Source organism: Curcuma longa, chromosome 10 (genome assembly GCF_044706935.1).
Source record: "Curcuma longa cultivar G26 ecotype Majalengka, Jawa Barat chromosome 10, ITB_CL_G26_1.1, whole genome shotgun sequence".
NCBI lineage: Eukaryota > Viridiplantae > Streptophyta > Magnoliopsida > Zingiberales > Zingiberaceae > Curcuma > Curcuma longa.
In genome coordinates this window covers 8921213-8946775 of record NC_133870.1, presented here as the reverse complement: position 1 = coordinate 8946775, position 25563 = coordinate 8921213, and the positions used below count along the sequence as shown (strand labels likewise).

Here is a 25563-nt window from a genome sequence, read left to right as displayed (position 1 = left end):
TTAAACCTTTTAAGTTTCATCTTTGAACTAGGATGAACTAACGACACCGCTTTAACTATTCGTGAAAGCCGAAAAGGAGAAACCGAATGTACAATGTCATAGTGCACACTGGAAGTAGCAAGTTGATCAAATCGACAAAAAGTTCCATCTTTACTGATGTTATGATACAAAATTTAGCATACAGGTTCTGCATCAGTAGAATACAGTGAGGAACTCACCATTAGCAACAATATCAAAGCTCAAATTCTTACCTGAATGTCGACAACCTGCATCATAACAACCTATCTGCACTAGGCAAACTAAGAATCAAGCTCGTCATTGCCGCATAGAGGGGTCTGCAGTCCAGTATGTCTTAACAGCCACCAGGAGTTTCTCGGGGTTGAACGGTCCAGTTTCGTGATCCATGATCTGACTCTTCCATCTCATATGATTTGTTATCGACTGAACTTTTATAAGGACGTCTACGACGTCCCGAATGATCAATGTTCCCTCTGGTCTTAGTATCCTGTCCATCTCCAACAGAATGTATGTGAAGTTACCCCTGCAAATAGAAATTATGACCATTCAGTGATTGTTGGGATAGGAACGATATGCTTCTGCAACAGCACGAATGCTACATTTTACTTAAACGAAAAAACTAAATGTTACCTGTCCTGATAAGTGCTGAAAATTCCATTAGCATGGATCAGATCATAAGTTCTAGGATAAGTGGAGAAGGCTTCACGCCAGTCATGATATGTTCCAATAAGTCCCCTTTCATAGATCAGGCCGAGAGTATCGAGTTTCGAATTTGCAGGTACCACATTCATCACCCACACGGGATACTTGGTCATAACTGCTGCAAATCCACCCAGATACGCGTTCATGTCCATCACATTTCTGTATTGACCTTTAGGCAATCCTGGAATGATTCTTTTGTAGTGAGCTACTCGTTCTTGCCACAATGCAGTGTCATCTTCGAATGTCTTAGCGGTTAATCCGGGAATGGAACCACTGCTTATCCTTGGTGGAACAGCAAATGCCCTCTCAGGCCATTTTTTGAGCTCACCACCTGCAACCTCATCCTGATTACTCACTTCTGGTAGAGGGGTTATGCAAGCCTCCATTTTTTTATACCTGCAAAGATCATGAATCAAGTGAAATCGGTATGTAGGATCTCGATAAGAATTGTTTGATTGGTTTAAGGGTGGTTTAGTTGTCCTTACCAGGCAGCATCAGCATTTTCGTTCTTGCAAATGTGGGGTGTTTTATAGATCCTTCGGCTTTCTTTGCATTCAATATGATTGATTGGCTTTTGCCAGACCGCAAGATCATCTTTCTCAACTAGTTTCTTCCAGCATAGACGCTTAGCAACATCCTCTATTGAATCTTGCTCTTTCTTTAAATCTTCTTGAGATCTTTCCCAGCCTCTATAGTGCTTCTTCCAATTGATCGGAGGACCGGAAAGAATCCAATAACCACCCGGTCTCAGAACTCGATCAACTTCAGTTAGATATAAACCATCTGATACATAGATAGAATCGCGCATATGTTATTTGATCCAGTAAAAACGGAATGTCGATATGTACAAGAGAAAAGTTTGTTTGGAGTTGAATTACCATAAGCTTGCCAGGGTATGAGGCATCGTGAACAATGAGCCATATCGAAAGCTCGAGCTGGGTAAGGCAGTCTCTGTGTTGCCATCACCCCAATCATGGCAGGAACTCCTCGCTCCAAAGCAAACTGAACTTGAGCTTCGTGCGTATCTCTTGGAGCAAATGACATTGTAATGATATCCCTCTTCAGAAGATAAGCACCCCAACTTGCAACCTACGATAACCTCTCAGTAATCAGATTGATTCAAGAGCAAGTAACACCAAAAACTCAAATAAGAAATCGACTTACTCCGCAACCTGTGTCAATGGCAGTCCTAATGTTACCATCAGTTAACGAGATGAGAGCATTGATGTCGTCGATGTAAACATCAGCTCCATGTGGGAACATTGTTCCACCACCGGGGAACCTGAAACGATCACCTTCTACTTGGATCCAATTTTGAACAGCCTTCTCGATACTGAGTTCTTTGTGAGGAATGTTGTCAAACCAAGCATAGTCCCTGCACTGAGGCCACTTGAAGGGCGATTTATACTTTGGTGGAGCAGGTATTAGGCACTGAATGAGCTCATCTTCGCCAGGGCAATGCCGCTCTCGGTATGCAAGCATGTCCCTTGAGAACCTCCTTCCCCTAGTTCGATCTTGGCAAGGAGTGTACTCACTGAAGTTTAGGTCGCACGGAGGGAATTTCATGTCCACCGTGGAGGTTTCATTGAGGCCCAATGCGTGATGAGAGTCAAAATCAAGAGTAGCAAGCGAGGAAGATGAGGTAGTTGATTGCGAGAGGGAAGTATCACATCCCACTTTCATGTCCAAATCCGATTTAGGATTGACCATGGTTGAGGAATTTTGCCAAGCACCAAGTATGTAGAAGATCATACAAAGGCCAGTTACAACTAAGATGTTAGTTACCCGACGCTTCTTCATTTCCATCAGAGATCCAGAGTTGTCTTTGGCCATCAGAACTGTAACATATTGCGAATGATTCCTCAAGAACTCTTAGATCAAAGCAAACAACTTGAAAGATCAAGCAAAAAGGAAACTGCCCCATTAAAAGCTAAGCAAAAACAAACAAAATAATCTTGCAAGAACAGATACAAACATGAATGGATCACATGGTAGTAATGGTGTCGATGATAGTTATCCAAGAAGCATAAGAAGGGACTTGATGAACCCTAGTTTGGTTAAGTGAAGAAACAAATCCATCATCAGTAGATCCTTCAATTATCAAACTAAGAAACCAAGTAGACAATCAAACAAACACATCGAAGACGAGCAGGAACAAGCATTCTCAGCAATGAAAAGAAAACAACAACAAGGAGAGCAAGAAGAAACCCTAAACACAGCAAAGCAGCAGCACTCTTGCATCGTATGACCTACCTTTACCTGCAAGTGGAAGAACAAAGAAGAAGAGAAAGCTACCAAGAATCCATAATACACATCCCAAGAAGACTCCTCTGATGGAAGAAGGCAAAATGAAGGCCACAATAGATGGATGGATTCCTTCCTGAGGATTTTAATAAACACAACATATGCAGAGGGACAAGAGGCCAGAGACCAGAGACCAGAGTCCTCACATGGGCCAGCCATTAGACAACCCTGAAATCACGTTAAAGACATGGCCATACATACCTGAACAAGCTTCCACCTTTCTGCTTTTCTCTGGTCGATGGCAAGAGAAAGCGACCAACTGCAACTCTTGAGCCTTCAAGAACAAATGATTGATGGTTCTTTATCACGCTGTAGATCTCTAGCTCATTGTGTTGCTAACCCTCATTTGATTTGGTCATTTCCATGGAATCAAACTGTGAGGATCTAGTTTAAGAGAGATTTTCCAGCCTGAAAATGCTCTGGTTGTTCCCTAAATAATGTAGATTTCTTTTTTTTTGCTTTGGGACGAAGATTACACGTGTTCTTTGACTTTCGGGATCCTTTTTTGAATTAAGAAAGGAATCTTGGTCTCAGCCATGCATGGTGCAATCTTTGCCATAAATGACTGTGAGTGAGTTTAGTGTCGTAATAAATGATTCACGCAAGTTGAAGATCAGATGCAGTGGCTGAGATAAATGAACTTGAATGCTAGGACGGTAAGCCAATCGAACTTTAGTCAATAAATTTGACGTTGGAGTTTATTTATATTTATTATATATATATAATAAAGTATTTTGAATCATGTTTGTAAATAAAATATTATCGATATATTAAATAAACAAATAATTTTTTTAAAAATAAATAAATAAATTTATATTATTAAATTTAATAATTAATCAAATAAATTTAAAATATAAAAATTTTAAACAAATTAGACTCGAGAGCTATCTAAATAAATCAATTAGATTTAATTTAGCTTGACTCATTATCAAATAAACTTAAACATACTCGTTTGCCCATTAATGACTACGGTATTTTTGCCTTTATCAGTATCCATGTCCTTTATATTTTCTGTTAATAAACGTAAAAAATTATTAAAATATATTTCAATGAAATGGTCATTATTGTTTTTCCACTAAACCATTACCATCAATGTGTTTTCTCTGAGAGAGAGATACTTGTGAAATCCAACGTATCTTGGAAAGTTTAATTGATATGAGTTTCGTTTTATATTATTCTTTATCCCTTAAGTTGTTCGAAAATTAAAATTTTATTATAATTCCCACTTATTCTTTTTAGTATTTCTAAGTTTTAAATATGTATTTTATTTGTTTTTATTGTTATTTTATATTCGTTCAAATGGATTGAGCTTATGCGCAACGATCACACAAATCAATTAAGTCAATTCTTATGTTGGGTAGAAGTCGAGATCAATTGGTGTCCCACTTGGTTCCACCCAAGTTGATTTTGTTTCGATTCAACTTAGACATCCAATGCATGCCAAGATTAAGAAATTGATTAGAGCCGGCAATTTATATTGTGTTATAGGTCGGTATGATTTAATCTATAAGATTAAGATCCAATCCTAGTAGATGACATGCAGACAAAAAATTGGACTCCAAGATTGACTGGCTGGGTCTTGAGCCCTAGCTTCATTTTGCGCTCATGCTCCTAGGTGGTTGGGCCCCGACTTGACAACCTGCACAAACCAAGATCTAATGCTCGACTTAGCATCTAGCTCAGGTCGGATCCCACACCAAACCTCTCTCAAAACTCAAATCTGGTGCAACACCCGACTTTGATCTTCGAGTCCAAGCCGCTCCACCAAGTCTTCTCCCAATTGTATCAAACCTTGTCTTAGCCTCATGACTCATCTCAGTTGACCTCGATTTCGAGTTCTCTGTTGCCCGTGCTCCGCCTACTTAGTGCCTTATACCATACTCAACCGACTTTGCTCTCTGTATTTTCTCATTTAGCTAGGCACGCCACCGCCAGAAGACACATGTAATCATATGATATATTGGGCAGTTCGTCTACCCCATTAATGTTGCATGATGACACAGTTTGACGCCGCATCAGATATGAGTGATAAAACTCTTCACTATCGTAGTGTCGAAGGGATGCTCTCCTTACTCAGACGAGATATATCTTTTGACAAAATCTCCACTGAGAAATATTTTTCTTAACTAAGATAAGATATTTTTCTCATTTTTCTCTTTTATAAGTCTATATAAATCCTTGTCTCTCGTGAATATAGGTATGCGTGCGCACAGAATCAACAAATACTACTTCTTTCTACCGTCTCATATTTTCTTCTCCATCTCAGGAGTGAGGATCTGACTTAAGCATCGGAGTGGTTAAGTTAGGGTACCCCTGACCTCCGTTTGCACCCTCTTCTTCTCTATTGCAGTTTAGTGTTTGATGGCATGTCAGAGTATGTCGTTCTTTTTTTCGTTGTTCGTGGGTTCCACCTTGATCGTCGACCTATAAGCCAGGTGGCCGACGATTTATCTAGAAGGCGATCTCAAACAGAAACATATTGAATTTATTAGATTGATCTATTACGTTAAATAATTTAAGTGGATTGGATTAGACAAAAAAAAATGATAATCCCAGTAACATCTCTGAGACCACCAGGGTAAATCGTCCAATAGATGCCCAGCATCCTTTGATTATCAATTCCTACAAATACGTTAGCTGGGGATTAAAGAATCCGGATGTCCTACCGTTGCACCATTGCCCCGGGGACGGATTAGACAAAATGAAAGAGTAAGTTAGTTGAATCAATTGGTCTTCAAAGAAGAAACCATTAAACTCTACGAGGATTCAATAATTAGTTTTGTAAGGGCTTTCATGCAAAAGTACAAAGTTATCGAGTCGATGAAGTAACCCCCAGGAAAAAATTACGACTATATGAAGATGATCATCGCAGAGCCGTTTATTTGGCTTTCGCAGTTCAATCTACGAAGTTGTTCACCGAATGGTGAATGCGCGACGCAGATCGCCCATTCGCCCCACCGACATTTCCAGATCTCTCCTCCCAATCTAGCGTTTTCTTGCTTCGATCTGTATACGCTTTCTCGGATTCTCGGATATCTGGTCGCCCGGGACACGAGATCTGACGCGCATTCACGTATTCCATTGCCTTCCTGAAGATGTCGGACGAGCCGGTCCCGTCGAGGTACGTGAAGCTCACTAAGGATCAGGACGCGCCGTTGGAGGAGATCCGCCCTGGAGAGCTCAACCAGCCCGTTCGTGTTCCGCAGGTTAGGGTTGTAACGTGTGGCTCGAGCGGGAGGCTGAATTTTGTTAATTTTTGTTGTCATCTTCAAGATCTGTCTCAGATTTTGGTAGATTTGGTGATGGCGATGAGTATTGTATTTTTCTTGTTTGATCAGTTGGAGGTTCGACGATGTGCCGAGTGCGGACAACCCCTTCCTGAAAACTACAACCCACCTGCTGATGAGGCGTGGACGACTGGGATCTGTGGTTGTGCTGAGGATCCGGAGAGCTGTAAGCCCTCTTTGTTCATGATTGATTATCCGAAAGCTACATGTTTCAAAATCCTAGAATGATATCTACCTTTGGATCTAGTATTACTTTTCTGTATCTTGTTAAATTGTTCGTATTGCTTTTAATAACATATGATGTGATTGTTCATATTGTTTTTTATAACATTACCTCATTGGTCTGCTGCTGAATAGACGATTGACCAAATCATTGAAGAGCAGACATCTACTGTTCTATTTCTCTCAATAAAGAATAATAGAACACTTCAGGATATAAAAGAATATGAATCCTAGTATTTATGGAGGGTTTATGTAGGGGAAACAAGGTTTGTTAAAGATTTTGGAACTGCTACGTATAAAGCAAATCAAAAGTTTACCAATAAAGAACAAGTTCATTCAAATTAAATTTTATATGTAAGTCTAAAACTTTCATAGTAGGCTGACATGCTAAAATGATTAGCCATTTGTGAGGTGGCAACCCTTCATGTGACAACTTGAAGGATCCAACATACTCCCATGTGGGACTATTAGAGTGGTGTACAGCTCCAAGTTCAAAACTCCCCCTTGACCCTATAGCAGCATGAGCAGACTCTAATACCATGTTGAAGTGAGTTGAAGCTCGTGTCATCCAAGAAGGGACACTCTCACTTCACAGAAACACACTAGTCCCTGAGTAAAGTTTTGTTTCCTATCAATATTGTCTTTTACATATTTTTTACCCACACTGAGATAGTTATTGGCAATTAGTAGACATTCTTAAATCACATGTTGCCCTTTTATTTCTTTCATGGTACAAGATTATGGGGGAGATACCTTATTTCGGTTGATTTTGTCTCCTTTTGAAGACCTTAGATGCAAGAAATCCATGTTTGATGGTTATATTCCACATAACACAATTAAAAAACTGACCTCCTGTTGAAATTAACAGGAAACTAAATAGCACACCAAAATGATATCTAGATTAAATAATGGTCAGCTATTTCATCATGAACCCGTTTTTACTACTGTAAAAATAACTGAGAGACTGTTTCTTTTTTTTGTTCCCAAAACTATCATCCACTTTCATAACATTTTAACTTCTTACAATCACTTCTTACAATCACATTTGTTTCATTGTCATAAATTGACCGGTTCATTTATAACTGTAAAATAGAAACCAGGAGAAGATGCAAAATGCATTAGAAAATGGAAGCAAAAGAGTGGAAACTGACATAATGAAGAAATACTTACTTTAAACTAATAATTTTAGGATGACATAAAACGATATATTGTCAGCTTTTAGAAAGGAGCATTTCTGATTCTACAATGCTAGTTATATGCATATATTATCTTGTAATGGTTGATTGAAAATATTAACAATGGCTCATCGATGGGTATAGTCTTATAGATCATTGTATTGTCTACAATGGCTGATAATTTAGCTGGAAGCCTTTTGAATGCCAGGTTGGACTGGGCTTTTCTGTCCTTGTGTCTTATTTGGGCGCAATGTTGAGAGGCTTAGGGAAGACGTTCCATGGACAAGTCCTTGCATTTGCCATGCTCTGTGTGTCGAAGGTGGTATTGCACTGGCTGCCGCTACTGCAGTTTTCCATGGTATTGACCCAGAAACATCATTTTTGATTGGAGAAGGATTGGTCTTTGCATGGTGGATCTGTGGTATCTATACTGGTATAGTGAGGAAATCACTGCAACAGAAATACCACCTCAAGGTGAATTCTTTTGTTGTTCTCCTCCTTTAGATTTATGCTTGCATCGAGAAATCTTTGTCATCTTAAGTTTCTTTGGTTTTTTTGCTTGCTTACAGAACTCTCCATGCGACCCTTGTGCTGTCCATTGTTGCATGCATTGGTGTGCCATCTGCCAGGAGCACCGGGAAATGAAGGGTCACTTGTCCGATAACCTTGCTGCGCCGATGACTACTGTTAACCCACCACCCGTGCAGGAAATGAGCAGTCGTAGTTCGGCCGTCTCCGAGACTGATCCCCAGCAGAACCGGCACGAAGAATTTGAAACACAGGAGTTATAGTTCCAGAAACCTGAAGCATAAGGTATAAAGGAGAGGAACATTTTTCGTTTTGCCGTGAAAAAAGATGGAAGTTTGTAATGTAACGGCAGGTCTGCCACTTGATTGCTTCAACAATTGAACACAAGTTAAACATGGCATAACTATTCTGTGTAGCAGATAAATTTTATCTCTCTTATCAAACGATTCAAGTTTAGATCGTAATTAAACATGTCACAGTTCAGAGCAACACGATTCAAGTGTAGGATGTGCACCTCAAAGTATTAGAGGGAAGGTCGTCCCGCTTCAGAATTAGTTTGGGTTTACATCTCAATTGTATTAAGGAAATCAATGTGACGATCCGTATGGTAAACTGTTGTTGGTGTAAGAAGCAAACAAGGATGATATTAAAGACAATGGGATATACCAGATTTGATATTCTGCACGACGTCCTCATGCGCGCTCGTGAGCGTTATGCGATCCACCGTCCATCACGCGTTAGATCTGACCATCCAAATGTGGAAATGCACAGTATTTTGCCCTCAACTCCCGCCGTTGTCGGCCGCCCTTGCCGTGCCGTCCGATTACCGTCAGCCGTTGGCTTGGGCGCGATCGATGTGTCGCTCGCGGCGCGTCGGTCAATATCGGATTCTGCCGGATTGTAGTCGAAATCCAGCGCAATTTGGTCGGACGCGACCAACAGTCCGACGCAATTTGGTTGGAACGCGATCGACAGTTTTCGGCCGTGATTTGATCGAAATCAGATCGCGATTTGGTCGAAAATCGGCGCGCGCTATTGCCGATCGCGTTCCGACCAAATTGCGCCGAATTCCAGCCACAATTTGGTTGGAATCTGGCGTCGACTGAAGCGCCGACGAGTGACACGTCGATCGTGCCTTGGCCGGTGGTGGCCGGACAGTGCGGCGAGGGCGGTGGCAATGGCGGCTATGTCGCTCATGGAGTCACGTAGTACGGGTCATGCAGAATATCAAATCTTTAAGATAGACCTAATCCATAATTGGGATTTGTTCAACATGCACTCAAAATGCGAAGAGATAATGAAACAAAGAATTAGCGAAGATGTTTTTATTTTTTATTTTTTAGAATTTAATGAGAGAAGATGTTTATTTATTATGGTTTTAATTTTAATTTTAATTTAGATATTAATTAGGTATTTTAGGTTTTGTTTGAAGATAATATCGTTATATATTTTTTCCATTTGCGAATGATGAGGGCATAAAGGACCGTCGCCCCAGCTTCCTCAATCACTCCAACCGATTGCTCGGCAAACCCTAGAAACGAATTTGATCGAACGAGACCAGGACCACCTACGATTTGCATGCTCCTGCCCTAGTATTTCGCATGGTGATCTCGCAAGAACTGATTGAAACGACAGGATTCTGATCGAGAGTTGGCTGGCTCGCCATGAGCCGGAGGGTGCGGCGGCGAGGTTCCCACTCCAAGGACAAGGAGAGGGCCGCCGTCTCGGCACCCTTCGCTGAGTCCTCCGATCATTGCGAGATCCCCCGCCCCTGGGCCCGCGGCGGCTGCGCCGACGATGCCGCCGTGGACTGGACTGCCCTACCGGACGACACGGTGGTGCAGCTCTTTTCCCGACTCAATTACCGCGACCGCGCGAGTCTCGGCTCCAGTTGCCGCGCCTGGCGCCTCCTTGGTTCCTCCCCGTGCCTCTGGACGTCTCTTGACCTCCGCGCCCACCGCTGCGAGCCCGACACTATGGCTGCCTTTGCGGGGCGATGCGTCCACCTGCGCCGACTCCGCTTCCATGGGTCCAAGACCGCTTCCGCCCTCATCAACTTACAGGCGCGCGGCCTTCAGGAAATTGCTGGGGATTACTGCGGTGAGATAACGGATGCCACCCTTTCTGTGATCGCCGCGCGCCACGAGGCCCTCGAGAGCCTCCAGATCGGCCCAGATCCCTGCGTGCGAGTAACCAGTGATGCAATCCGCCATGTCGCTATGTGCTGCACTAGACTGAGGCGGTTGCGTCTCTCTGGAATACGGGATGTTAATGGAGAAGCCATCAATGCCCTCGTGAGACACTGTCCGCAATTGTCAGAGATTGCATTTTTGGATTGTGGAAAGGTTGATGAGGCTGCCCTAGAGAATGTAGTATCACTGAGGTTTCTCTCGATAGCTGGCTCAAGGAATATACAATGGGCTACAGCTTCCTCATCTTGGGGTAACCTTCCAAACCTGATCGGTTTGGATGTTTCGAGAACTGATGTTTCTGCTAATGCTGTCTCAAGACTTCTCTCCACATCAAAGAATCTGAAGGTACTCTGTGCTCTCAACTGTTCTGCGGTTGATGAGGAAGGGAGCCGAAATCCCAGCACGTTCATCAACACTAAGGGGAAGCTTCTACTTACCCAGTTTACTGATGTTTTAAGGGGAATTATTTCTCTGTTCAAGGGATCAGTTCTGAATGAACAAACTATATTTGTGCAATGGAGAAATTTTCAGAATGAGGATAAGAATCTGAATGACATCATGATCTGGCTAGAGTGGATCCTCTCACACTCGCTTCTTCGAATAGCAGAGAGTAATCCACACGGGATGGATGATTTTTGGTTGAGACAAGGGGCTTCAATGTTGCTAAGATTAGCAAAAAGCTCACAGGAGGATGTGCAGGAGAGAGCAGCAACAGGTCTGGCCACATTTGTAGTGACTGAGGATGAGAATGCTGCAGTGGAACCTGCAAGAGCAGAAGCAGTGATGCAAAATGGTGGAATACCTTTGCTTTTGGAACTTGCTCGATCTTGTTGGGAGGGTGTACAGTCTGAATCTGCAAAGGTTGAACTTTGGGTTGACATCATTGATACTTTAAGAACTCTGGCCTTGATTCTATTTTGTCTATTTGTGTTTGTAAATGTGTAGGCTATTGCAAACTTGTCAGTGAATTCCAAAGTTGCAAAAGCAGTTGCTGATGAAGGGGGAATTGGTATCTTAGCCAATCTTGCAAGATCCTCAAACAGATTGGTTGCAGAAGAAGCTGCTGGGGGGCTCTGGAACCTTTCTGTTGGAGAGGAGCATAAGGTCTGCTGTTCAATGGGCATTTGGTGCCTTACGCAGTTGGCTTATTCAGTAACAATTGTTGTTTTGTTTTCAGGCAGCTATTGCTGGAGCTGGAGGAGTTAAAGCCCTGGTGGATCTTATTTTTAAGTGGCAGTCTGGAGCAGATGGAGTTCTAGTATGCTTCATTTATCTGGTCTATTGCCAGTTTAACATAAAACCAATTATTAAAAAACTACTTAAGTACACATGTTCTCAAATTAGGAACGAGCTGCAGGTGCGCTTGCGAATCTGGCTGCCGATGACAAGTGCAGTGTGGAGATTGCGGTTGCTGGTGGTGTTTGTGCACTGGTGACACTTGCTAAATCATGCAAAGTTGAAGGAGTCCAAGAACAGGTCTGAGCAGCAAATTACATTTGTTCTTTTATGTTTTTCTTGCATTTTCTTGAGGATAATCTCAATGTACCTTGTGAGAAAGCAACACATTTCCTGTCATCAAACTGCATCGCTTGGAGCTATACAAAATTGTTATATGTCACATCTCAAAATTTGAAACAATCTGAGCAATCCCAAGGAAAAAGTTCAAACAATGACAATCCATGCCATTTTGTTGATTGCTTCTGTTTTTTATCAGCAAGATTAGCAGGATCTTATTGCAATTTTATCCAAGAAAGAAAGTTTCTACACCCCTTGTGTTGATCTATTCATTGCAACTTTAAACATACAACAAAGATGTAGTCAATTGGACTTTTAAAAGAAAGTTGTGTACATACACTTTCTTTTCATTATGGAGTAGATGGGTGGAATAGGATTTTAGTTTGTAGGATTATTTTAGTAATTGTAAAAGATAGTGTCTTTGTTTAGTGGATTCAGTTTTTAATCCTTTCCTAATTCATATACAAGGCGTCTTGTTGGTGTATCCGACACCATATTTTGGTTATGAATTGTGGATATCCTTTCTCTTCCCTTTCTTCCTCTCTTCTTCCATCTCTTCTTTCTTTCACCCTTCTATTCCCTCACATCTTTCTCTCTTCTCCTTCTTGGTGGGTCTACATAAAGTGGTATTGGAGTTGAATTCATCTTCTCTCTTTTCTTTCTTCTTCCTCTTCTCTTCACTTCCTAACTCCTTTGTCTATATTTTCTTGGCCATTTGTGCAATCTGTACGATCTTGTTATTGCCAATTACAGACTTCTCCATTTGGCCTCAACTATCTTTTTACAAGTGATTAAGGCTGTGACCTCATATCATGCTTGATTAGGAGTTTCACCATCCCAACCAATGTGGCTTATTTGTAGACATGTTGATTGCGTCACAACAGTTTGCAAGCCTTGCACGGTGCACACTGCCTAATCCACTAACAAGGCTGACACCACAATGTAGCTTATCGCCCTTCATTGTTGGAGCCACCATTCCAAGGTTAAATGTTCACACTTTTCAGTCTTTTCACTATCATGGATTGCCCCACCATCCTTATCTCAGCCACTGTTTTCTTGTTCCTGTAGTTGTCATGCACAACCACCGCAAGGCAAACCACCCTTCGCCTCAAAGATCTATGCATGATCAGTTGTTAATGTTACACTGGGTATTGATTTTTTGCCCTAACATTTATTAAAAGGTCGCCTCAGTAATGTTTAAAGTCGTCTAATGGTTGAACTCCATGTTAATGAGAGTCAGTAGTTGTATCCATCGCAAATATGATATTGGCACCCAACATGGCTTTTTCTAAATTTTATGTGATTAACAGTGGTGTTGGTTTGCGATGCATGTCGTTGGTGTGGTTGAATTGTGAGTCCCCCCTACTTTCTTCTTTGGTCTTTTATTTGGCACCAAATTTTCTTGGTTATCCTTCCTTTGTCCTCTTCTTAACCTTCTGGTTATTTACCTTGATCTTTCTCCTCTCCTTCTTCCCCCAGTTTTATTTTTATTTTCTTATCTCTCTTCATCTTGTCGTCTTCCCTTTCTCAGTCGATCTGTTCTCTTCTCTTGACAACAATCCATACCTTGTTTATTTGCTAACCATCACTCATCATTAACTGTGGCACACCACAATTCCAACATCCTATCATTAAGACTGAAACTCATCAAATCACATATTTTGCCCTCCTAAGGGTGTCGTGATTGTGTCTCTTGCAAATACTATTTCCATAATCTTCTCTAACACATACCCATTTTCTATTTTCGCCACTGAGAACATGCGTTTACCATTTAGAATGCATAATTTCCATCTCCTTAGATTAATTTTTTTTTTCTATTTTAGTGAACATTTTCCACTTTCTCGACATGCTTTTCTACATCTTTCCTTTCTCACTTCGTCACCATCTAGTAGAAACTCACCACCAGTCCTTTATCTTCAGATGCCCACCTGCTATGCACACACCTTTAAGAAGCCCCATGTATTAAGGGACTGTATCTCTGACTGACCAGCACTTCCCTGCCCTGGTCTAGACACCACATGGTTAACACTAATTCCTCTCTTCACCACCAATTAATATGTTGCTACACCTGTGCCTCTACAAATCATCAAGATGAGGAAAAATCCATATACTGAGAAAAAAACACAAAATCTCGTTTATAAATAATGTATGGCCCAAACAATAAAGAAAAATAATTTCTTGTCAAACATAGGACGTCTTTGTGGTACCAGATCCATAAATACTTCTTGTGTGCTGCTCTTCCAACCATCTACGTTAGTGAGATTCTCTTGATTGGTGCCCATGTAGATGGTACAATTACAACAACAGTATAACCAAGTCTTTATCCCATTAAGTGGGTTCGGCTACATGAATATGTTCTATTCCCTAATACATTCTCATCTAAATTTAGATGAATTTTATGTTGTTTTATCATTGCTAACCAAACCTTCTTTGATCTCCCTCTTCCTCAATTGATTGTAAAAGGTACAATTGAGGTAAAATATCTGGAAACTCACTATATAACTGAAGTCCTTGGTTGACCATGCTAGGAAATAATTAATGGTTTATGGTTCATAAGATCACTTTTTATGATAGAGGGAATACACTATTTATTTTAGAACGGCAAAGTTACTTGGTAGGAAGTCTAATTATAATTATTTCAAATAAAAATTGGTCAAAGAAGCATAATTTGATACAACTTGCCATTAAGATGATTTATTTTATTGTAGCTAGAGTAGGGTGACTAGTTACAGTTAGTCAATTTATGAAGCATCAAAAAACATTAACACCCTTTTTTCTTGGGGTGTGGTTTATTGTACGTATTATAACTTTATGTATATACACACCCCGCCAGTCACTTATGGAGATAATAACCTATTTTTTATGTTTCAACGAAGATGTTCTCGGTAACAAAATAAGTTTATAAAAAGCTAGCATCACAAATGGACACAAATAGAACATATGCAATATCACTCAGGTTATTATTCTGAAAATTGTAGTACCTTGCCATCACCACCCTGAAATATGTAAAATAACACGATAGAAATAAAAGTGGGAACTTTTTGGAATTGGGAATATTACTCTCTTTTGTTTGCATTGATTATATTGGCTTGTTTTCTGGGACCAATGATTCAAGCCACCTAAGGACTTTTAATTTAGACCTATGTTGCTGACTAGCATTTATTGTATCTAGGGTTTCTGTATTCTTTTGCTAGAAGTCCTTTTAAAACATGGGTTATTGTAGAAGCTTTTAGTTTATCCTAATGGTGTGTAATTTGAGATTGTAGGATCCCTCTAATTTTTCCCCTTATCTTAGGCTGCACGAGCTTTGGCTAATTTGGCAGCCCATGGCGACAGTAACAGCAACAATGCCACTGTTGGCCAAGAGGCAGGTGCACTTGAGGCGCTAGTGCAGTTAACTTATTCTCAAAATGAAGGTGTAAGGTATTTGTATTTTTGAATCAAACTTCTCAGTAGTCATCTTCGACTTTCTGAATTGTTATGTTGTATCAGACAAATATGCTTCACATATATCCGATCTCTTTGCTTTGTACATCTAATATATATTTCATTCTAATATGAGGCTTTTTATTTTCATTTTTTTTCAGAACACCAATTTTTCAACATTACCAATGATTTGTATAATAGTAATTTTCTTTTGTCACTTACCCAGGCAAGAAGCTGCTGGTGCTTTATGGAATTTATCTTTTGATGATAGGAATCGAGAAGCCATTGCTTTAGTTGGTGGAGTCGAAGCGTTGGTATATCTCTTTAATCATCCAGTGTCTTTTTTTGCATCTCCTGTTACAAAAATTTTAAGGATCCATTTCTCTTTCTCTCTTTGGATGCTATATTTACAAATATTTTGTAATGATGCTAGTGTTATATGATTTTTCCTTTATAACATTAAAATTCTGAAGACACGTATAATTAAATTGATAGAAAGGGTGTGCGTGCTGTGCCTATCACAGTTCCCAATTATTTGGAACCATTTTTAAACAGTTTAATTTTGATGGACACAATATGATATGTATTAATTAAATGATATATGTGCTTTGTGTATATTGAAAATGCTAGGTGTTAGATTAATAGGTTATTGATCTAGGGGTTCAATCCCACGCTATAAGTTGTAAATTTAAGGTTTGCTAGCGAGTCTATATATGCCCATGTATCATATTGGTTATCTCATGTGCAAGCGCTTCTCATATTAAGGCATTTTTGATTTTATGAAACCAGACAAGTAATAACCCTAGCAACTTCTTGATGAAGTAAATATCAACTTGTTGGAAACTGGATGTTGCTCAGTACTTCAAATGCTATACTGAGGTCTGATTTTGCTATTCTTGTGGCATCTTTGTGCAGCAATCCTTTGCAGAAAGGATGAATATTCCGTAAGCTGCACCCTTGATGGCCATCAGAACTATTATTTATCCAATGAAGCACTTTTCTTTCAGTTGACACTTGCTAGGCTTCCTAGTATTCATAGGAAATTATTGTTCTCCTAAGTGCAAATTTGGTGGTATGGATGGATATATCTCCAAGATGGCATGGTTATACTAGTCCTTTGGCAAGGTTATACTAGTCCTTTAGCAACACTCTTTATGTTGAGGAGTTTTTCTAGTTCATTTTTGATAACAGAAAAGTAACAACCCTAGCAATTTCTTGATGGGGATGAATCCATTCGACGCACTAATTTTAGTTCTCTATAGTAACCCAGACTTCTTTTTTGGCTTCCATAATATGCTAGCACAAGGAATTCAAACATCATCGAGGAAAAAATTACTGTAAAAGGTTGATATCAGAGGTTGATGAAAGCTACAACTTTTCTTTACTGCATAAAAAACTTGATGTTCTGACCGATATCATCTGATAGAAACAATCAGTTTTCTCACATCCAGTCCTGGGTGAATCCACCTAACAATAGATGTAGTCCATTGTGCATGACCTTTAAAGAAACGACTACTAGTTGCTAGTTTTAGAGCAAAATTAAGTAGAACATAGCATTATATCTAATTGGGAAATACAATAACCTCAAACTACTAGCAAAACTAATTTGACGTCCACTGGTACTGGAGGCAAAACAAACTAAGCACAAATGTGAAAAGTAGGAAATACAATGAGGAAGTATAACCAATGCTGCCGATAATGTTTCATAATCAACATGTATGCAACAATAGAACAACTATATCACACAACGGCTTCTCCATCACTAACAAGAGTTGTGGAGGTGATAGATTGCATGGATGTCACACTAAACGTGCATTGCATACATCGTACCAAACATGCAATGTTATACAGTCTTAAGTGTTCAGACACACCCAAATTGTTAATTGTGTTGGTATAATGCATTGTAACTAGCATAAGACTGTTAGCCAGACTGTCATAAGTGAACTTAAGATTGGATCTGCGGTTGTATCCACCTGAACTCTACCAAAATTTTTGGTCTGGTTCGAGTTTTAGGGATTTCAGTTTTTTTGGGTACTTTGAGGATTTCAGTTTTTTTTACTATTCCAATACAAATTCAAATTAACAAATATAAAGTGATTTATAGGAAATCAAACTATACAAAAAAAAAATAAAACTTATAAAAACTATACAAGAGATTTATTATTCACAAGAACTATACAAGAACGCTGCAATTAAATATAAGACTCTAGTTCATTTGAACTATATACAAGAGTTATGAAGCAATTACGAATTGTGGATTAAAATAGAAATATAGCAAATGCTATCATCTTTCAATTGCATGCCACCTCTAAAAAAAAGGAAAATTTTCAATAATTATTGTCACTAAATATCAAGTATCGCAAGTAAATGAAAGTATCAACAATGAGTAATGGACGTTATGAAATATATTGTTTAAATTCCTAAGAATCCTAAACTAAAGTGATAACAAGAGGCGCTAGAAGGGATGCTGGACACAGAAGGGATGCTGAATAGATTAATGTTGTCAACATGGAAGAAGATTAATACGGTATATTACCATAAAACTTAGAAATTCTTTTGACTGCATGAGCACGCCATTCTAATCTACAAATGATAGTCTCTTGAATTTCTTATTTGCTGGAAGATGAACTCTGTGACAAGGGCTACAGTATCTGTTTTCAATTTTATCTTTTTCCCTTAAATTTAAACCTTCTATTTCATTTGGGTAGCTATTCATTTCTGTACATTGATACAATGGTTTTTAGGTAACAGATTTTTTCCTGGTAGATCCTAGATTTGAAGATTCAAATTGTCTTTAACACTGTTGCAAATTTTTGATTTGTCCCACTAGCTGCTTTTCCTTTGCAGAAGGATGCAATGTTGTTTCACAATAAATCTTGACAGTGTTATTTATTTTGTTGAAATTTTCAGGTAGCTCTTGCACATTCTTGTTCAAATGCTTCCCAAGGTCTGCAGGAAAGGGCTGCTGGGGCTTTGTGGGGTTTATCAGTTTCAGAGGCTAATAGGTAGTTTATTCTGTTTTCTTATCTGTTTCCAGATGATTCTGTAATTACATATAGATGAAATGTTACATGCAGCTTGTGTTTGGTAATGGTCATAGCAATGCATGAGATTAGTTACTCTTTCGTATTGTCTAATATGTGATATCTGATGTTTAATATCAAAGAGTGGCTTATGGTCTTTACAGCAATAATGCACTTTAGAGAAAGGAGATTGGTGAAGATTACCAGTTCTAGTAATGAAGCCAGCTATAGATATTTTTCCATCCACTTTTCTTGGTTAAGGATTACAAATCTTGATAAGTGCGACTCTATAACGCAGGCAACAAGAAATTGAGTTGATGGCTGGGTAGCTTGTTGACTATGCAATCCCTTTTTGAGGAATTCCATGAATTGTCATCCATTTAAGCATCATTGAATTGCTTGTGCCCTGACTATTTGAGGATAGCTACATGCTGGCCATATCACTAGTTATTGTCAAATCTAGTAGTTTCATGATGGTAACTAAAAAAATCTTTAATCTCTTGCTACTCCTTATGCCTTCTTTTTTAATACATTCAACTCATACTATACAAATATCTGGTCGCCTTTAAACAATTTTGTACCACCTAAATCTATTTTCTATAATTTTATCTTCTATTGGAGCCACCCAGTTGCTCTAGAATATTAGTAATTTTTATTTTGTTGTTCTAATGACCCCACACATCGATCTTAATATTTTTATTAGTATTGCTTCTTAAAATTCTAACACTCCGATCTATAAAATCTTTCAAGTTGTATCATATTCTTGAAAATTTTATTTTAACCTATTAGGAACATGACAATAATGCAAACTCTATAAGCTTTCTCTTTATTTCAACCACATTCTTCATCACATACAAAAATTTCATGCTAGTCATTTTATCTATTATCTTGATTCTTTTAGTTGTTTAATTAACATAGGCCAACTTGGACTCCAAGAATTTAAACACTTGCCCTTTTACTGGCTTCAAATTGGCTGGAGCGTAACTATGATATACTGCTTTTATGACTTACTGTCTTTGAAAGAGAATTTGACTTGCTAAGAACTGATTGGTACTATAAAGTACAACCCTGTATTGCTTCTTAGTAAAATTGGCAAATACCAATCGTTAAATGCCAACATCACTGATACTAAAACCATGTTGGTGCCAATAACTAGAGTAACTGGACTAGAGCTAAATACTAGGCTGCTTCATTGACCTTGTTTCATGCTAAACAAATTTATTAAATGCCAACTCAATTTACTTTTTCTGTTTTTCAATTTTTTCCTTGCTAATTCCCTTTTTGGTAATTTAATTTTTTGTCTGGTATTTAGCATTGCGATTGGAAGGGAAGGAGGTGTCGCACCTTTAATTGCATTGGCACGTTCTGATACCGAAGTAAGTATTATGTTACTTTGAAATCATTTAATTATGTTTAATATTATTCTATCATCCTTCTGCTCTCAATGTATTTCCTTTACTAAATATTAATTCAAGGTAACTTTTACTTACATGCAACAGTGAAGTTTTCTTTTATACTAGTGAATGATGTAAAGCTTTGAGATGCAATTTCTGGATTTTAATTGATAGTCGCCCTTGTGTCCGTGAATCGTACATGACATTTTCATTTCCTGTCTCAGACTATTGATTGTGGCATATTAATTGATTCTACTATGAATTGAGCTCTTTTTTTTTTCCATTCTGACTCCGAAGAATCTGCACTTTGCAAGGCACTATCAAAAACATTCTGGTTGAAACAAGAATCAACACTATTAGAGCACAATATTCCTGATGAAAATTGAACAATGGGAAACTTGGTATGCCGTACATTTAAAATTTATTATGTTGCCCTTTGCAAGGTCACGGATTTGAGTTACGGAAACAACCTCTTGCAAATGCGGAGGAAGTCTACATACAATAGATCTTTCCTAGGATCCACATTGGCAGGAGCTTTGTGCACCGGACTATCCTTTTTTTTATGTATGGTTTTCATTGATTGACCATCTGTAGTGGGTGTCAAGATTATAAACATAGTTGCAAATATTCATCATTATTTTGACCAAGATTTGAAGTACTACACCATGCCAGGGTATTGATCTTTGGATAGATGGTTTCAGTATTATATCGTGCTAATACTTAGCTTATTTTAGCATTGGTCGAAGTGCCCCAGGATGATTTCTCAAGTTTATTGATATTAAATAATGTAACTTAAGATTTTTTTAAAGTTATATATATTTAATTATCTAATTAATTAAAAAAACTCTACTATTAACACCCTCATAACTTGACTATAGTATTGATAAAACTTATTTACAAAGCCTAACTTGTTAATATTTAATGTGTGTTAGCAAGTTATTAATCTGTTTACTTGTCATACACATAAGTAATGTATATTAAAATTTTATGTACCGTAGTTATTTGTTAATTTATTAACTCCCCTTGTACCATATAATTATTTAAGTTATGAATTTGTTAACTAATTCACGCCTCACCCTTTTCACCCTTGCAACCTAACTTTATTCCCTCTGCTCGTAAGAAGGAACATAGTAAGTTATTCTGTTAGCCGAGGTGCTGAAGCTTCCTGGTACAGCTGCCAAAGGTTCCTGTCCACAGATGTAGCTGCTGCTGCTTCCGCCTCCTGTACCTCCACATTCTTTGTGAGTTGAAGCCTTCACATCACTTGGAATGTTCCACAGTCCGCCAAGGAGTTAACGTTTCTTGTATGCATTTGAAGCCTCCACCTTTTGAAACCCAAAGTATCCTCACGGCATTCCTCTCTCATACTCCTTTCACTTTTGAAGCTGAAGCTTGTGCTTTGCAGCTGAAGCCTCCTCTTCTTCCAGAGTTTTAAGTCTGTGTCTTGACTAATATCCAATATGGATGAGACAAGGTCAGTATTACCTAGTAACATCATGGTTTCGGCCCGTACTAGTGATCTCTTTGTGTTCACCTACTCTTTGTTTTACTCAACGAGTAAAACAAGAAGTTTTGCTCATGCTGATTGAGATGATATGAAATTATAGCTTATGCTTCAAGCCAAGGTTTAAAGATCCAGTGTTGGAATCATTAGTCTCAGTCACAGCTCAGTATTGGTACCATGCAAGTGTGCCAACGCTAAGGGACACCTACAAGATTATCCTTATCTTCATTGACCTCATCTTACTTGTGTTGTTGTGCCTTGCCCTTGCCACGCCTGCCAAGCTGCATGATGACTGTCGCCCTGCCTTTCCCACTGAACCTTGCTAGTTTGCCCATTGGCTGCTGACCTTGCCTTGCACTATTTCATCCTCATGCCTCACCAATAGCTGCTACTTGTGCTTGCTGCTTGTTGATCTTGCTTTTGCTGTAGAAGCTACTCGCACTTACCTAGAGTCCTAGACCTTTCTCATGCTTGCTATGATCTTGCTTATTTCCTAGTGTCATAGTGGCCTTGCCTGCCACTCCATATTGCACCAAAAGGGATAGGGTAAATAGGACTTTCCCCCTTCCTTGGAGACTATTGGGGTGAACATAATTTTTGTCCAAAACCAATCTCCGAAGAGGTGTGTGAGCTCCATCCACTTAAATTTTTTTTATCGAGGTAAAGCACCTCAAAAACTGTGCTTTATTCTCCTAACCTATCCCTTGACTGCATTCGAACATGCCTAACTCTTATGCATTCTGCTGTTCTCATTTTCACTTTGGCTAATAAGAAATAGTCTAGTTACTCTTCTTATAATTATTGAAACGTGCATTTGAACAACTTGATATAAATGTCAATACGTTGTGAAGCTATTTTTTTCTGTAACAATTTGTCTGCAAAGTAAACCCTTGTGGTTGTATCTTAATTATTGAACTAATAGAAAATAGGAAGCATTGAGCATCATGGAGAATATAAAGGAAGTACAATTCAGCCAAGTCCTTTTGTGCACAGGATGTTCATGAGACTGCTGCCGGGGCACTTTGGAATCTTGCTTTTAATTCTAGTAACGCTCTACGTATAATTGAAGAAGGGGGAGTCCCAGTTCTAGTTCAACTATGTTCATCATCTGGATCAAAAATGGCTCGTTTCATGGCTGCACTGGCCCTTGCTTACATGTTTGATGGGAGGTACTAAAATTTTATTTTTGGTCATTCCTGATATTCAGGTTCTTTGTTAAACCACTTTTGCAGATTTAATACGTTGGCATTTTGAGAACATTTTCCTAATATAGAGCAAACAAATAGAAGTTTTTTTTTTTTCAAGATTCAGCATTGACAGGTAGCTTTAAGTCACAAATTTTTGTGATTGTGTAGAGAAGTTATCTTGTCATCTAGCTCCATGCAAGGTGATTAGATGCCATTTTTTTTTTCTAGTTTCTTCATACTCATGTACTTAATCATCATTGAATCCAATTGTTTAATTATATCTACGAACCAACTAAACAAGTGTATACTACCTTTAACTTTGTATCATTTTAATGGTCTATGAGGCTACACCTTTGTGCTTGTGCGTCTAAATATTTAGTAACTCTGCATCTAACTTAACATTCTCAGATGTTCAACAATAACGTTTGTAATATTTCTTAAGATCATTTAATTGTGCGCTAAGTTCCATGTGTTGCTGTAGTTATGTTAAAGTGTCTATTGTTTGCATCTATACTCATGAGCTTGACTTGGTTTCACAGAATGGATGAAGTGGCACTTGTGGGTTCTTTACTAGAAGGTTCTTCAAAGAGTGTTAACTTCGATGGTGCTAGAAGGATGGCTCTGAAGCAGATAGAAGATTTCTTGCTGTCATTTTCAGATCCACACATTTTCTCAGTGACTGCTACATCATCAACTCCTGCAACGTTGGCGCAGGTAGTAGAAGCAGTTCAAATACAAGAAGCAGGGCACTTGAGATGCAGGTGTGCATTTGATTCCTGTTACTAATTTAAAATTTTTAAGTAGGTTTGGATGCGAACTGTAACATATGGTGCCATAGCTATGAATAAGAATTACATAATAATCAATCTGTTGAAATAAAAAAGAGAAACATATTTAGTTAAGAATGACTAATATTAATTTATATTATTATATATATAACAACAAAATATTTCATATTTCACATTGCAACTGAGAAAAAAAATTACAAAAATTTTAAAAAAATCTTATTGTGCCAAAATGAAATAATAAAATATTTGCTTTGCAGACTATGATTTAGTGTTTTTACTAGCTTCCGTATTTGCTTTGAGGACTATCTCCTTCAACTTGGAAGTGATGTTTAGATTGGGCATACTTTTTACCGTCATTTATGCTGCTATATATTCTGCCTGCTTTCTTTCATTATGAGTGAAATCTTATATGTTTTTCTTTTTCAACTTTGCATGTTTACATGATTTCTCTAGGTGTGAAATCTTAATTTACTTTGCCTGTATCCTTTTGTTATTATATTCCAGTTCTGCTGAAATCGGGAGATATGTTGCAATGCTTCGAAATCCTTCATCTATTCTTCGAGCCTGTGCTGCTTTTGCTCTTGTTCAGGTAATTGCTGCATGTTTCTGGTGTATTTGGTATTTATGTTGAACATATTGCACAGCTTTTTGTTGCTGCTCTCCAGCCTTTCTTCCCTTTCCCTAACCATACTAATTCTTTTCTAGAAATGCATGTCCGATGGATTACTTTGTAATGAACTAATATTCTTCAAACATTATAATCATAAACTTATTGAATCTCTGGACCTTACCATAGATATTCTTGTTTTGCAATTGGAGCCGCAAATATGAGTTGCAGAAATGACAAGTGATAAAGAACAGACAAAATAGAGACATGGTCAGACAACCATTGCTCTTTTGTTTTTGAGAGGGCAGCTAGGCTATGCTTTGTCGGTTGTATTCGTCCATATAAGCTCGTGGAAAACTCTGCTTATCCAACTTTACTATATTTCTTTTCATATTTTTCTTATTAGGATTTTCTTGATCTATTGTCTCTAGACATACTGAATAGGTGAATGCTTTTCGCATATAAGCACAGTATGTGTTGCTATTTTTGTGTGGCTTATCGATGCCATTTGCATTTTTTTGACCTGTTAATCTACTTGAAATGCAGTTCACTATTCACGGAGGTCGGCACGCAATGCACCACGCAGGCTTGTTGCAGAAAGCTGGAGCTTCGCGTGTCCTTCGTGCTTCTGCCGCAGCGGCCACTGCCCCGATTGAAGCTAAAATGTACGCAAGGATAGTTCTAAGGAATCTAGAACACCATCAGTCAGCAGCTTCAACATAATTTAGAAGACACTTCTGTTATAGTCGGGTACATTATCATGGGTTTTCCTAAGTTCTGCTATTGCATATTCTGACGTTGCCGATGAACCTTCTTCCCGTGCTCGACGCTCGTCATTCACTGGTTCATATACTTAATAAGACCCAATTGTTAAATGAAAAAAAAAAGAAACCAATTGGGGTTTATGTCAATGTGGTGTTGGTAAGCTTTGAGTAGTCTGCATTTCATGGTTTGGTGCCTTTTATTATTTTTATATTTATTTCGACGTGTGCGAGAAGGTGCAAGTAGCTCAAGAAACCAGTACATGTATGATTTCCAACTTTTCGGTAGTGATTGTTATGTTTGTATTTGTATGATTATAGAACAAATGGGACAGACGTAGACATATTTTGCTTCCCAGTCAACCCTTATTTTATTGTTTTGTCCAAAAAACATTATCATATTTTACATTTCTGTCAATTTTTTTTGCTACTATTTGTCCAAAAATTAATCTTCAAGTTTATTCATGTTATTTGACTTGTTTAATCAGCCCTTTCCTCTGCACATTCTGTCCTCGGAGCAATGGTGCCGTGATAGGATATTCAGGTTGTCACTTAGACACTTACGGTTTAATCCTCAACTATGATGTATTTGTAAGAATTTTTTTCTAAATAGGGAATGTAATCAAAGGATGCTGGACGTCTGAGTTGGTCGATGCGTACACTTTTCAATTTATTTTGATGGTCAATGGAAAATTTTTATGGGACCAGATCGATCATCCCAGATATAGTTAATAGGGTTAATTCGGATTTATCATTTTTTTAATTAATTTTTTTTAAATAAATAAATAAATTCAATGTTTGTTCAACACATTACTTTGATTTTTTCGATTTTGTTTGATCATTTTTCCTCGGCAGCACTATTATTACTATGTTAAATTCAATACTAGTGATATCGGTTTAAACTTGGCTATCCCTAGATATTATAATTTT

General features: G+C 38.4%; 3 protein-coding genes across 7 annotated transcripts; 2 read left to right on the top strand and 1 right to left on the bottom strand.

Annotated features, from left to right (window-relative positions):
* Window positions 1-131: 131 nt before the first annotated feature.
* LOC141835791 (putative methyltransferase PMT17) lies at window positions 132-3561 on the bottom strand. 5 transcript variants are annotated; one of them, XM_074723160.1, is made up of 7 exons: window positions 3226-3561; window positions 2974-3100; window positions 1885-2558; window positions 1599-1809; window positions 1206-1503; window positions 649-1116; window positions 132-541 (listed from the first exon to the last, which is right to left on the bottom strand). In XM_074723160.1, exons 3-7 carry the CDS (start codon window positions 2551-2553, stop codon window positions 316-318), a joined length of 1872 nt encoding a protein of 623 aa, XP_074579261.1. In that variant the 5' UTR covers window positions 2554-2558; window positions 2974-3100; window positions 3226-3561; the 3' UTR covers window positions 132-315. The 5 variants fall into 5 exon arrangements, with proteins under 5 accessions (XP_074579261.1, XP_074579262.1, XP_074579264.1 ...); XM_074723161.1 differs by lacking the exon at window positions 2974-3100 and adding an exon at window positions 2696-2768; XM_074723163.1 differs by having other exon boundaries at window positions 2974-3050; window positions 3226-3357.
* Window positions 3562-5924: 2363 nt separating this feature from the next.
* On the top strand, window positions 5925-8697 carry LOC141836400 (cell number regulator 6-like). Its single transcript, XM_074723885.1, has 4 exons — window positions 5925-6230; window positions 6363-6477; window positions 7917-8182; window positions 8278-8697. The coding sequence occupies exons 1-4, from the start codon at window positions 6120-6122 to the stop codon at window positions 8497-8499; spliced, it is 714 nt and encodes a 237-aa protein (XP_074579986.1). The 5' UTR covers window positions 5925-6119; the 3' UTR covers window positions 8500-8697.
* Window positions 8698-9731: 1034 nt separating this feature from the next.
* LOC141836283 (protein ARABIDILLO 1) lies at window positions 9732-24990 on the top strand. Its single transcript, XM_074723731.1, has 12 exons — window positions 9732-11289; window positions 11374-11532; window positions 11606-11686; window positions 11773-11904; window positions 15239-15366; window positions 15596-15683; window positions 18280-18374; window positions 19705-19768; window positions 22284-22459; window positions 23017-23238; window positions 23770-23854; window positions 24419-24990. The coding sequence occupies exons 1-12, from the start codon at window positions 9901-9903 to the stop codon at window positions 24593-24595; spliced, it is 2796 nt and encodes a 931-aa protein (XP_074579832.1). The 5' UTR covers window positions 9732-9900; the 3' UTR covers window positions 24596-24990.
* Window positions 24991-25563: the final 573 nt, after the last annotated feature.